This window comes from Erpetoichthys calabaricus, chromosome 3 (assembly GCF_900747795.2).
Source record: "Erpetoichthys calabaricus chromosome 3, fErpCal1.3, whole genome shotgun sequence".
In the NCBI taxonomy this organism is placed as follows: Eukaryota; Metazoa; Chordata; class Cladistia; order Polypteriformes; family Polypteridae; genus Erpetoichthys; species Erpetoichthys calabaricus.
Window position 1 is genome coordinate 38,564,992 of NC_041396.2, and position 13,887 is coordinate 38,578,878.

Here is a 13,887-nt window from a genome sequence, read left to right on the forward strand (position 1 = left end):
TATGTATGGCATTATACATGAGGCCCAAGAGCTGTGCCAATGAAAGTCAAAGAAGCCATTATGTACAGAGGAGCACATCCAAGGAAAATGTGTCTTTGTTCTAAACATTATGGAGAGTACCACATATATTTTACACATGTAGCACAGATAAGTTTAGCGATTAGATCAGGGTCACACAGTATGTCTAAGGTAAGGATTTCAACTGCAAGTTTTCCAGTTCAAGTTCAGTACTTTACACAGGCATGCATAACTTTTGATTGCCCAATATGTTCTCTGTGTATTAGTGCCTAATACATCATGTTAAAGTCTGTGGGTCTTCTGAGTTAATGGCACACATAATTAACTTCAAGAAACTTATATAGACTTATAGACTGATAGACTTATATATGCAAATGTTGTTGATCCTATAAGTGCTTTTAACCTGACATCCTTTATTATCATGTACAGTACTTCAAATTGTTGCATGGGATTACAATACACAGTCTCTACTATTTCACAGGCCAGGAATGGTACGCCATTATCTGCCATTTTATTACTCACAATGAAAAAAGACTACACCTACTGCATTTTGGCAAGCACAGTGCATTATTGTATCCACACTGGCAATTTACATGGAAAACTGTGGTTTAACGCCTTCCTTCTGCATGATCATGAAAAATGATGCCTGTGCAGTGGCATAACTGCAAATATGATCTGATTGTACAGGTGTCGCCTTCTTGGAACAGGTGATGCTGAAAACAATAAAAAGCACAAGTACACTTTGGTAGTGCCACAAATTTAATTAATCCATTTTGAAGTCAGCTACAGTATGCCGGTGTAGACTACTCTTCCACCAGTACTAGTCTTAATCCTTCCAGGGTACTGAAGAATCTGCAGCATTGATTGCAAGAAGCAGAGAACCCTGGGCAGGACACCAGTGCATTGGTAGGCATGTAGTCTTACAGTGGGATGCACATTTTTTTTTTAATATGAAATTTGTAAAAATTATCAGGTACATTTGAAATTAAAATAATTAAATCATTTTTATCACAAGGCTGTAACAGAGCAAAATGTGGAAAAGTAAATGGGTCTAAACACTTTCTGAATTGATAATGGCATGTAATAACAGTAAAAAGAAATTTAAAGAAGACTATGCTACCATGTATATATCTAAATCTTATTTGCTATGAAAAAGATGAAACTTTTACAAATGCTCTAACATTTGGGATTCAGTATGGCACAAAAGCATCCCAGAAGGTGCAAAATTTCTTACGGAATTCCTTTGTTACATTTAAGTTGACTGTGAGGTTCATAAAAAGCCATGCATTTTGCAATGAGTATTGTGGCCAATAGACTGATTGGTTTAGCTTTGAGCAAACAGGTAGTTTGTTGCTGTAATTTGTAGAATGGGATAGATCTCCCCTTGATGATGCAGGACGTTTAATTACAATATTGCTGGATTGTGGATTGGGCTGGCCATAATGTGCAAAATTACCCCAGAAACAGGCCATGCTGTCTGCTAGTGTCCTCTCCTCAGAAGTGAAAGTAAGATTTATCAGGCTGCAAGTATTCCAAAGGAAAGGCATGTCTGAGCCATGGCAGGCATGTTGGTAGCAGTAGGTCTTATTTCCCCAGGCACTTGCTATAGATGCCACTTGGCTAAAAATGTAAAGCCAGGAAGAGGCTCCAGATTCAGCCATGTCCCTCATGGCTCGACGATTTGGGCAAGTAAGTGCATAGTCTGAGACTACCTGTGAGACAGAAAATTAACCAGAAAAAGAAGAGTTGGAGCACACTGTCCATTTCTGGATTTTGGTGATGCAAAAGACATTTTTATATATCTGCGAGAACCCTTCATACCTGTGAAAGGAGAAGGCGCTGGTCCTGACCTTTCTGAGGTGGGTAACGAAGTAGAACCAATGGAGTGTGAATGTTGAAAGCAGCTAAAAGGTAAGCAACATACAATCCTCTAGAAAGTGGCTCTGACAGCAGTTCATATACAAACAGGTTAGCTTCTTCAGATGTAATGCCTGAAAAAGACACAATATAATATTGTGTTAGCGTAAATATTTAATATGCTTTCCTATACGAGCACCTCCTCTTAAACACTGCTCACCACTAACACTACCTATTTTGGAATATATGGACCAATTGCATAGACAATAATATGGGCAGCATGGCCATGATTTGTGTTTATCTGTTTTAAGTTTTCTTTTGTCACAACTTGTAAACTTGACTGGTTGAGGAGGAGATGCACTGCTACAAGTACTTGGAGGTCCACATCAGTGACAAGCTTAACTGGTCTAATAACACAAAGGAACTAAATAAGAGAGAGCAGAGCAGACTTTTTTTCCTTTAAAATGAGTACTCTATCTTTTACGTGTTCTGCAACTCTGTGATGAACAGCGTGATTTTCTACACTGTGGTGTGCTGGGCAAGTAACATCACTTCAAGAAAGGCCCATCAAATCAACAAGCCGACAGAAGGCAGGCTTGTGATGCCGAGGGCAAAAAACCTACTTACAGTCGGAATTGCTTATTTGTTTTGTTTAAAGAAACGCGGAGCAGCTCTTGCCGTTATGCACTTGTGCATCCTTGTCGGTAAAAACGATTTTTAAATTGCAGAGTTTGATTTACTGTGCAGGGAAACTCCTAGGCAATCTCTGTGCGCCCAAGCCGTTTCCAGCGTAGCTTCTGTCATGCACGATAAGGCGTGAGTGTGGTGGCTCAGCGATCAGCTGCAAAAAAAAAAAAGGGGCTAAAGAGCTGAGACTTCTATTAAACAGGGTTGGCTTCTGATTAATTTGTGGACCAGCTTTACTAACTGGATAATGGGCCAAAATAAGCCATTATTTTTCCTTTTTATTATGCGATATAATTTTACTGTTTATGTTGTATAGCTGGGTAATAGCCCTTGTGCATTGGAAAGTTTCCCTTTATTTATCGTTATTTTTGAGAGCGACGCAGTGGGTGGTACTTGCCCACTTGTGAATTGAGCCACATTTTTGAATACTGTACACCTATTTTACAATGTAACTATTCATCACTTTAAGAAATGTTCCTTTTTTAACTGACCCGTTGTTGAATAAAATTGACCATTTATATTTTGACATCAGCCGTCACTGCTGTGACAATTTCTTCTACTTCACACTTTATCTTTGGTTCCAAACTACCGACAAACCGTCTGACCCAAAGTTGGCTTGTGACAAGCTCAGAGCATGGCTCATATTGCTTGAAGGTGCTTGAGCTTAAGAGAATGAATACGAAACTGACGCCATTATGAAAAAAAGCTGCACAGTATCTATCTGTTTATCTATCTCATTCCAAGTACCTTTCATCCAGTGTATATATTTTATTTACACCACACTAGATTATATTTATCTTTTCCAGTCTATATTCATCTTGTATTGTCTCTTTAAATACATTCCACTTGACCCTTGAAATGATTCCACTCCTTGTCTAGACTGCTTGACCTGCTCTTTGTCTAATCCTTGCAAGCTCCTTTTTTCACTTCCTCCTAATACCCTTATTCTAGTTTGTTCCACATGAACCCTATGAAAGTGACTTAACCCTCTGCAAATGCACTTTTATAAGACCCCTTTTAGCTTCTCCTCATTTACTTAATAATAAATATCTTTTAAGAACTTCTTCCATTTAAATCTGCAGTACATCTTTCATCTTTTGTCAGGTTCATTTTTAATGAATCTTATTGGCATCCCTACTTCAGTTATTGTCCAAATGGCTTTAACATAGTCCATTCTTCTACTGTGTTTCATATGGCACATCATTTCTGTATTAATTTTAATGAAAAATAGACAATACAAATTCTACTGTTTTAGACCAGATTACCAAATTTTCTGTAACAGATGGATTAATTTTTTTTAAAGTACAACTCTGGATAGTTCCATTGCTTTGTTTGGTACTCTGTGTAAATGTAATCCCGATCTGACAAAATGTTATAGAACATGTAAGCCAATTTGCATTAAGATGCTTGATTCAACTAAAGAGAGTGGACAGACAGATACACTTGGTCACCAGTGCAATATGAAGATTGCCTTGTTACATCACAGAGCAGAGATGGAGACTTTACATTCACAAACCAGTATCTGAAGTTTTGACCTACCAGCCATGACAGGTTTGTGCTTCTGCCACATGCCCTTTGCAAAGGCATTAAATGTCTGCTCTTCGATAACTTCTCCATCGATAACTGGTCCCCATGGCTGAAAGGTTTCTAGCATACTTAATGGAGTGTGGATTTCTTTATCTAGGAAAATTTACATAGAGAAAAACATGAGCAGCAAAACAGCCAACCTTTTAAAAATCTTTGGGGATCTTTAATAGAGGTTATTATCCTGGATAATTTAAAGATATTATTGTCAGTCTGACTGGTACAACACTGTTGCTTCATGGTCCTGAGACACTGAGCTGAAATCCTCGCCTAGTCAGTGTTGGTATAGTGTTTGACCATTCTCTCTTTGTTGGTGATAGCTTTTCTGAGGGTTCTCTAATTTTCCATTTTTCCTTTAATATCCAAAAATGGTTTATATTAGAAGAAGTGGTGACTCTAAATTATCACCATATAAAAGAGTGCGTGTGGTTGAGAGTGCCCTGTGATAGACTGGCACAACAGCCACAACAGCCACAACTGATTCCTACTAGTGATGCTCCAATTGGCCACTGATCTAAATCAGCTGATTGTCACTCCAAATGACTCAATCAGTGATTAGTAAAGTGTCCTATTTCAAAAAGTGATTTTCTAAGCTTTATGGTATTTTAGTTGTTGTGTTCCTTTAATTAAAGTGTTGCAGTACCTGAAGAAGTCTGTGTAATTTTGCAGCCAGACAGAAGTTATAAGAGAGAGAAGACTGGAATATTGTCTTTTATATTAAAGAAAGTGTAAAAGTTAACTGAGAAAAATACATTGGAGGAGGAGTTGTGTGCATGGAGACAGAAATATATGTTGCCATACTGAAGTTGAAGAAAAGAGAGGGGCATCTTGGAGGAAATTAAAAAAGAATCTGCTTTAATGAGTTAAGACCTTTTCTTTGTATCCTTTAAGTAAAATGGAAACTCCTTATCTGAGTGTGGATGCTGAGTGAGCTTGTGTTTAGAATAGCAGCTCACATTTTAAATTAAAAAAAAACAGCAGATTAAGAAGAATTTGCCTTCATTGCTTAGTAAACAATTGGCTTGTTAGATTAACAGCCAAATGTGTCTATTTTATGTATAAACCTGTTAAACATGTTAACTTTGTGTCTTCTTGATAAACATCTTATGAACTTTATGACAAACATATTGTTTTCTCTTATGCCATATGCATAATAGCTAAATGTTTTGTGTACATGTTTTATTACTTAAAGTTTGTATTTTAAGAGGATTTCTATTTATTTTACTGTTTTCTTATGGTCACTAAACTATAATCCTATATCATTTAATTTTGTTAATAAAAATGAACAGATAAAACTGTGGTCTGCAGTTTAATTAGAAAAAACACTTTAATATAGAAAATAAGGTTTCTACATGTCTGGTTGCATAGGAACTTTTAACAGGATAAAGAAGCAAAATTGTAACCAGCCAATTTTAGTAACAAGAAATTAGTTAACCTTTACCACTGCACTATTGAAATAATCTTGAATGAATGCATCATGGTCCAGTTTGGTAACCTGACTTGCCAGGGTCGCAAACTCCTTTAAAGGACTGTCCATACAGCTTCTAAAATCATTCGGGCAGATGTTAGAAGAGAGCTGAATCCGTCATCTCTAATGACAGCTATCTAGCTCATCGTCTGTTTTCACTTTTGCAATCTGCAGAATGCTATTGGACCCTCACTACTTGCTCCAACCACTTCAGGGACAGCTTTTTCCCCAGGCCAAAAGCTCACTAAACTCTCAGTAGCCTGAACCTACCTGCTGTGTACTGTACCCATCTGCTGGTTTATATGTAATTGTGCTGTTCTTGTTATTTTTTTTTAACTCTTATCGTATTCACTGATTTCATTTATTTATTCGTTTAATTATCTTCTGCTACTCTCTTTTATTTACTGTATTTGTAGCTGCGTTTTTCTAAATTTGCCAAAGTTCCGAGGCCTTTAGTTTGCTTCACAGGATGATTCAAACACCAGTGTGATGAGTGTTCAAAACAGTTCACACAAAAACAAATAAAAAATGGTATTAAAGTAAAGTTCTATTTAAGGCTGATATATCTTGTTTCATTCTTAAGATTGGTCATACAGTCATGCTTGAGGCACATTAGGCAGGTTAATACATTAGACTCATTAAACATGGTCAGAAATTTGTATGCCATTTCCTGTTCTATTTGCAGTTATATCTAACATTCCATGCTAGCAATAGGGTTATTTACTCACTGGGTTAATTAACACTCTGTTCTACAGATATAGCCAAGAAAGTTCATTTTAACTTACATGGGGTAAAAGGCTATGCCATATTCTAGGCAGATATAAGAAACTGATGTTTTATAAAAATTAAGAAAACACTTTTATTAACTTTCTTAGATTGGCCCTTATAGTATTTATTTATACAGCACCACAACTCTAGCAAAACAGTTTCACTATGCTTTTGCAGTGTATGTGACAATAACAATCTTTAATCTGAAAAATCTTATTGGAGCATCACTAGTTTCTTCATTTTCCTGATTCTGCCAGGACAGACTCGAGTCCTTGTAACCCTAAATTCAACTAATTAGATTCAAAAATGAATAAATAGATGGATGGTTTATTGTTACCTTTATTCATTAGAACAAAAACATTTATTTTCTTTGTATGCCAAATAATTAATCAAACCAATTCTAACTAAAGGTGCTTTTCAGTATTTAAGAAAAAGAAAAATGAAAAGTTACATTGTTATAAGTAAGTTACAAGTTAACCTGCAACCTTGCAATAAGAGCAAGAGCTTGAAAAGATGCCCTTTCAATTTGCTTCTCATATGTCAGATATTCAAAGTGCTCAGACCAACCTGCTTTTATCTGGGCATCAAGAATCTTTTCAGTTGTCAGCGACGACATGCACTTCATATCCTCAAACAGGCATCCGGCAATTTTTAGAAATCGTATCCCAATGACAGTAGCTTGCTTCCTGCATGCAGAATAAAGTAAAACAGTCAGACCACAGGAAACATGCTTCTGTAGTTTCATGCCCTGTTTAGTACTGCATCCTTGGGGATTGTTTCTTTTTAACAAAACAAGATGAAAGAGTAATTCTTACTTGGTTTTAAGTGGCAGAGAGAAGGGCAGACTGTGTATGATTGCTTGCTTGAAGAGGCTTTCACTGCTTCTAACAGTCAGATGAAGACCCACAGACTGTGCTCCAGCACTCTGGCCAAAGAGAGTGACCTAGAAATAAAGGAGAAAGACAAGGTGTGCCTTACCATCTGCAGCTCATGTCTTTTGCTTTGTAAGCAGATTATAAGTGCCATCAGGGTTGAGATGTCAGCTGAATCATACCTTTCTGGGATCTCCACCAAAGCTAGCAATGTTCATTTGCACCCAGGTCAGTGCCTTCTGTTGGTCCAGGAAGCCAAGGTTTCCAGAAATATCCTTACTTGAGTTCATACCAGTCACAAGAAAACCAAGTGCCCCTGAAAGAGACCATCTTGTATTTTTGAAAAATTATACAGTATTGCATAATAATAACAAATATATTAATAATGCATACTGAAATTTTGTGTACATTAATAATTATATTAATATATTATGGTATGGGCGGCACGGTGGCGCAGTGGGTAGCACTGCTGCCTCGCAGTTGGGAGACCTGGGGACCTGGGTTCGCTTCCCGGGTCCTCCCTACGTGGAGTTTGCATGTTCTCCCCGTGTCTGCGTGGGTTTCCTCCGGGCACTCCGGTTTCCTCCCACACTCCAAAGACATGCAGGTTAGGTGGATTGGTGATTCTACATTGTCCCTAGTGTGTGCTTGGTGTGTGGGTTAGTGTGTTTGTGTGTGTCCTGCGGTGGGTTGGCACCCTGCCCGGGATTGGTTCCTGCCTTGTGCCCTGTGTTGGCTGGCATTGGCTCCAGAAGACCCCCGTGACCCTGTGTTCAGATTCAGCAGGTTGGAAAATGGATGGATGGATATTATGGTATAGGTCAATAAGATATACACTCTGAGTTATAAAACAACAGGTCTCAGAAAGCTGGAGACACATGATTGGGCAAAAAAACATAACAAAAGTTATTATTCTAAGTCTGATAACTGCCAGTGACGTAATTCTCCATTTGGGGAATGGGGATCATATGTTATACCCCAAGGCTGCAATAAAGTATGGGTAATGCAAGCCAAAGACCATTCTTTCACCTCTTAAATAATTACAGTTTACCATGAATTTTTTTAAAAGTCCCATACTTTCTTTGTACTCTGCTAATCCATGATGAATATTAAAGTTGCCTTGTTATTATAGTAAGATTAAGGATTTGGCTTTAATATACAGCAAGTATATGACTTTATGTTTTTAATATATAGTATTCAGATAGTATTCATTCCCCTTCATTTTCTGCACATTTTATTGTGCTGTAGATCTTTTAAATTGTTAATTTTGCCGTTTTTGCCCATCAGTCTACACTCAACCCATAATGACAAAGTGATAACATGTGTTAAAAAGATATGCAAGTTTAATAAAAATCAAAAACTGAAATCTCTCATTTATATATACAGTCAGACCCTTTGCTGTGGAACTCCAAATTGTCATCAATTGCATCAAGTTTGATTTAATAATCCTTGAGATGTGTCTAGAACTTCATTGGGGTCTGCTTGTGGCAAACTGAATTGCCTGGACAACGTTGTGTTGAGTTGTGTCCCACAACTCACACTGCATGCTAGGAGAAAAATCAAGCTATTAAGTTCAAGGAACTCTCTGAAGGGTACAAAACTATTTTTAAAGTTTTGAGTGTTTCCAGAAGCACAATGGTCTCAATAATTGAGAAATGGAAGAAGTTTGTCTGTGGTGGGCTGGCGCCCTCCCTGGGGTTTGTTTCCTACCTTGCGCCCTGTGTTGGCTGGGATTGTCTCCAAAGCAGACCCCCGTGACCCTGTAGTTAGGATATAGTGGGTTGGATAATGGATGGATGGAAGCAGATTGTAAACACTAGAACTCTTCCTATAGTTGGCTGATGAAGAATTTTCTTGTTCAGGGAGCTGACCAAGAAATCAATTTTCACTATAACAGAGCTTCAGAAGTCCTCTTCTGAAATAGAAGAACCTGTGGGAAGAATGACCATCTCAGTGGCACTCCATCAAGTAAAACGCATGTGACAGCTTGCTTGGAGTTTGTCAGATAGCATCTTAAAGACTCTGAGAGCACAAAAAGAAAGTTTTTCTGGTCTAATGAAATGAAAATTGAACTATTTAGGCAGAACTCCAAGCACTATATCTGATAATGTCCAGGCACTGTGTATCACCTGCCTAATACCTATACCATCCCTATGGTTAAGTGTGGTGGTAGCAGCAATATGCTACAGGGATGGTTCTCAGTGGCAGTGACACAGAGACTGATCAGGATTGAAGGAAGGATGAATGCCATCAAATACAGAGAGGTCCTTGAAAACAACCTGCTCCAAAGTACATGCAACCTCAGACTGGGGCATAGGTATATGTGGCTGGTGGCTTTGGGACAAGTCTCTTGCTGTCCTTGACTGGTTCAGCAAAAGTCCAGACTTAAGCCACAAATAATATGTTTTGAGAGACCTGAAAATGGCAACATACAGATGGTTTTTCAGGCCATTATTGACACATGTACAGGGTACAGTGAAATTCTTACTTGCATCTGCTAAATTAAAATGCACTTATAGCGTAATATTCTACCTATTTATTGATCTAATACAACATTAGAGATAACAAGGTTAACAGTTGCAGATAGAAATGATGGTATCTATTCAGGCCATGGACTTCATAGTTCAGCCTCTTAGGTCACTTACAGTATGCATCCCTTCTGTGATGGGATGATAGTGCCAGGTTGCTAATGGAGTGTCATGATCTGCTTTTGCTTTGAATTTTTTTCTGAGCTTGTTGAAGGTCCATTTTATGTGCTTTATTGCCCATTGGGTTTCTTGGGATCATATAATCAATTTTTATTTCTTATTTTCAAGTTTGTTTTTGTTTAAAAAATTATAAATTATTTTTACATCTATGGGTGGGCCATTTTATTGTTTTACTTATTTATATTTGCTTTTATAGGTGTTGTCATTTTGAGGTCCATTTGTTTATGGTTGTTGCACCTTTCTATGTGAAGGTGGACAGCGTGTGATGTCACCAAAACAACAAGTCAAATGTTAAGGTTGTGTGCGTTCTTAAAATTGTGAATACATACTATCAAAACTCTTCAGCATGCTTTCTATTCTGTTTCTGTTTTTTGATTCTCTTGCTTTAGACTTTTTACAGAGATTTAACTTAGTCATTTTAGCTTTTTTGATCTCACACTTTAATGACTTTTTGTTTGTTTGTTTAACCATGGTTATTTCCAGGTCCCTTAATCATTTATCTGCCATAAATCACTCTCAGGTAGTACTGAAGACAAGATAAGGCATCAGAAATAATTGGGGTGTCACAGCAAACCTTGTTTAATTGTGGTATGATTTTGTCAGATGCATATCACTCTTTGACTGGTCACAACTAACTGTGTGGCTCTACAGCTTGAGTTTTATACTGCAACATGACCAGAAGAGGTGGGAGTAAAGTCAGGACTAGGAAGCTTTGTAGTGTTTCTGGTTAGTCAAAATTACCAAGGCTGTAGCCAGAAACGGAAAACTGTTGTGATACTGTCAGTAGCTTACCTAGTGTATTCCTGTAGTCAGGACCAAGAAAAGACATGTTATTCTTTGGGTGTGACTATATTCGCACACACACATATTATATATAATTTAGTGTGTATATATATGTGCCAGTGTAACTAAACACCTCTTGGTTGGGCACATGAGTTAACATATTTATTTAAAGGATGTCTTTCAAGTGCAGTAGTGAAATAAGACACAGCAAAAAAAAGCTGAAAGGGGGTAATGGGCATATTGGCATTTTACCCCAATCTGTCAGTAGCAGCAGAGGGTTTTGATGTGTAACATATAAGAGTCTGCTGTCTTTAATGAAGGGTATGCAGCATAAACAGTAAATCACCATGAAATATTGGCCTAGGTACACTGGAACACCTAAGGTAACCTGATTGGATAACTGCAGGACTTGAAAAGGATATTACTGATTCCAGAAATAATACCAAGGTGGGGTGCGTGTGTTCATTTTAAATAAACAATCATATTAATTTGAACACAGGCACTCTTACTCAGCCAATGGCTACCTACTGTAGTTTACAGCATCAGCAACTACTGTACATTAACTAATGAGGCCAGTGAAGCACATACATAAAAATACAACAATTCAAATTTCACATATACACAAATGTATGCATATTTAGTAAGTTGTAATAAACAAGCACTCTGATCCCTGCAAGCCATATCATTGTTAACACTTCACTGTTGACTTCCTAAGCCTAGTAACATAACATCACATAACATACAATAACATAACATAATATTGTCAAACACATTTAATCCAATTCAGGACTGATGGCACCAGTGCCTATCCCAATAGCATTGTGAGCAAGGTGTGGAGTGAGTCTGTACAAGATGCCAGTCCATCACAGGGATTATTCTCACATACCCACTCTTACCCATGTTTAGGTTCACAAATTAATATAATATTTGCACCATTTCAGAAGTTGAGGGGAAAACCACAATTCTCAACAAGACATGGAGGAAATGTGCAAACTACACACAAACAATGACAGGATTTTAAATAAAGGTTGCTGGAACCATGTACCATGAGCTGTAATAACTGTGTCAACATGCTGCCCATTCTTAACTCTTGTTTCACTTTTTTTTTTTTTTTAACATAGCATATGCCTCATTTAACCCTCCGGGACCTACCCAGGCGATAGTTGATGGTCACTACAACAGTATTTGTGGAGTTTGCAAGGAAGCATCCATCATATAGTAGTGCTGAGCCAGTACCATCACGGAAGTTACCCCCATGAATCCACACCATGACAGGCAGAGAAGAGTATTTGGGTGCAGGAGTGAGACTTGCAGTCAATGGAACAAAAACATTCAAGTAGAGGCAGTCTTCACTTATCTACAAAAAGATAATATGTTATCAGTATTGAAGAATTTACAAAAAAACAGGTAGTAATAAAAGACTGTAGAACAGTGGTTAGAACTGTTGTCCAGAGTCTTTGATGCTAATCCCGGTCTGCTTAATGACTGCTACAAATTTGCCTTTATATATATATATATATATATATATATATATACTGTATATAGATTTTTTTTATACAGTATGAATATATATTTATATATATATTGTATAATTGTTAATGATCTACTGACACTAGTGATTTCACCAAACACTTCTTACTCATCTTCTTTTCTTTCTCTTGACTCAGGTTTCTTCCACCTGCCACTAAGCATTTAACCCAACTCTGTCTCAGCTTGCCTGGTTTGAGGAACCTTAAAATGCCTGTTATAGGAATATATAGGGATAACCCAAACACTCTGACAAGGGACTGAGTGGCTGAGGCTGAAAGCTCTTATAAAATGAATTAAAGTGTAATTAAAAAAGCAAACTTATGGCCTGCTGACACTGTTTTAAACATTTTTGTTCTTTAAAGAAATTCTCCTGAAAGTTCCATAAATTCAAATTTCCTTTACGAAAAAGCTTCCCACTCATTAGATGTTACCCTTATTCTAATACCTTGATTCCCTGTCACACATCTTCAACTTCTGCTTACCTGTTTAGGACATGCAAATACCAACTGCTTACAGAGCTGTGGGCACCCTGGCCGAGGAAATGTTCCATCATATATTCCATGCCAGGGAGACAGATCTTGAGGTGGCTTCCAACGACGCCAACCAGTGGGAGCATCTGCATAGGGAATTCCCCAAAAACTCTGAGAGTGGGATGTTCGAACTCCTTTGATCAAACCTAGTGGAGTTTGGACCAGAAGGGAATCAACAGTCTGACTGACACCCAATTCACAGGCAGCAAGGATCAGCACAAACCGCAAAGAAAGGGACATTTCCACACTTAGTGATGTACTTCAAGTTTCTGAATCCCTCCAGAAAATACCAGAATTTCTTTTGTACTTGATTAGGATAAGAAAGTTAAATACTCACAGGAATTTATGGGGCTGGGGAATTTCAGTACGAAAATTAGGTCATTAGGCACACTTTAAGAGGTTTATGTGAAGAAATGCAGAAAATTTAGCATGATTTACCAAAGAGTTTAATATTGTCTGCACATACTCTGCATAAATTAAAGAAATATCTAGGACAGGATTTAAAGATTTAATTTTGGACTGGGACGAGGTGTTGGATGCAGTTGTTGCTTTTCTGCAAGGCCTGATATTAAATAAAAAATAAAAGTTACAATGATTATAATAGCTTTGTTTTTTCACATAATCTTTTTTTAACAAATACTCTCCATCTTGCAAATCCTGCTAAAGTGTACTTTTTGTGAAAGTAGCAGCCTACTAAAGTCTGCAACAAGTCCTGGATATTAGCATGAATGAAATCTGGTATCAGCGATCTGGGCAAGTTAAGACATTGTTGGCCTCCAAAAGAGTTCAGCATTGATTAGTCTGCCTGGATACTGTTCATTAGTTCTGGTGATAGGTTTGGAAAGTTTAATAGAAAATGACATATAATACATCCATGAAACATTTGACTCAAATTTATTTATTAAAGCATGATTCAATTTAAACTCCATTCATCCATCCACTTTCTGATCCTCTTTATTCAAGTATGCGGTTGTGGAGGCTGGACCTCATCCTGGCAGCATCGGGTGCAAAGTAGGGAACAACCCTGGAGAGGCCCAGCTCTTGATAATATTCAACCAAGACTACCAGTCTAGCCTCAGGTA

At 37.6% G+C, this 13,887-nt stretch overlaps 1 protein-coding gene across 1 annotated transcript; it reads right to left on the minus strand.

Moving 5' to 3' along the window:
• Positions 1–381: 381 nt before the first annotated feature.
• Positions 382–13,088, minus strand: LOC114649268 (crystal protein-like). Its single transcript, XM_051924819.1, has 8 exons — positions 12,758–13,088; positions 11,898–12,102; positions 7,437–7,570; positions 7,198–7,325; positions 6,950–7,068; positions 4,102–4,242; positions 1,840–2,009; positions 382–1,730 (listed from the first exon to the last, which is right to left on the minus strand). Exons 1-8 carry the CDS (start codon positions 13,043–13,045, stop codon positions 1,209–1,211), a joined length of 1,707 nt encoding a protein of 568 aa, XP_051780779.1. The 5' UTR covers positions 13,046–13,088; the 3' UTR covers positions 382–1,208.
• Between the last annotated feature and the right edge of the window lie 799 nt (positions 13,089–13,887).

Coding starts and splice junctions, on each gene's coding strand:
- LOC114649268 (XM_051924819.1), bottom strand. CDS start 13,045: ATGTCCCTTTCTTTGCGGTTTGTGCTGATCCTTGCTGCCTGTGAATTG. Junction 4,243..6,949: donor TGATGCCCAGATAAAAGCAG/GTTGGTCTGAGC, acceptor AAATTTTCCTAG/ATAAAGAAATCCACACTCCA. Junction 1,731..1,839: donor AGCGCCTTCTCCTTTCACAG/GTATGAAGGGTT, acceptor TCTGTCTCACAG/GTAGTCTCAGACTATGCACT.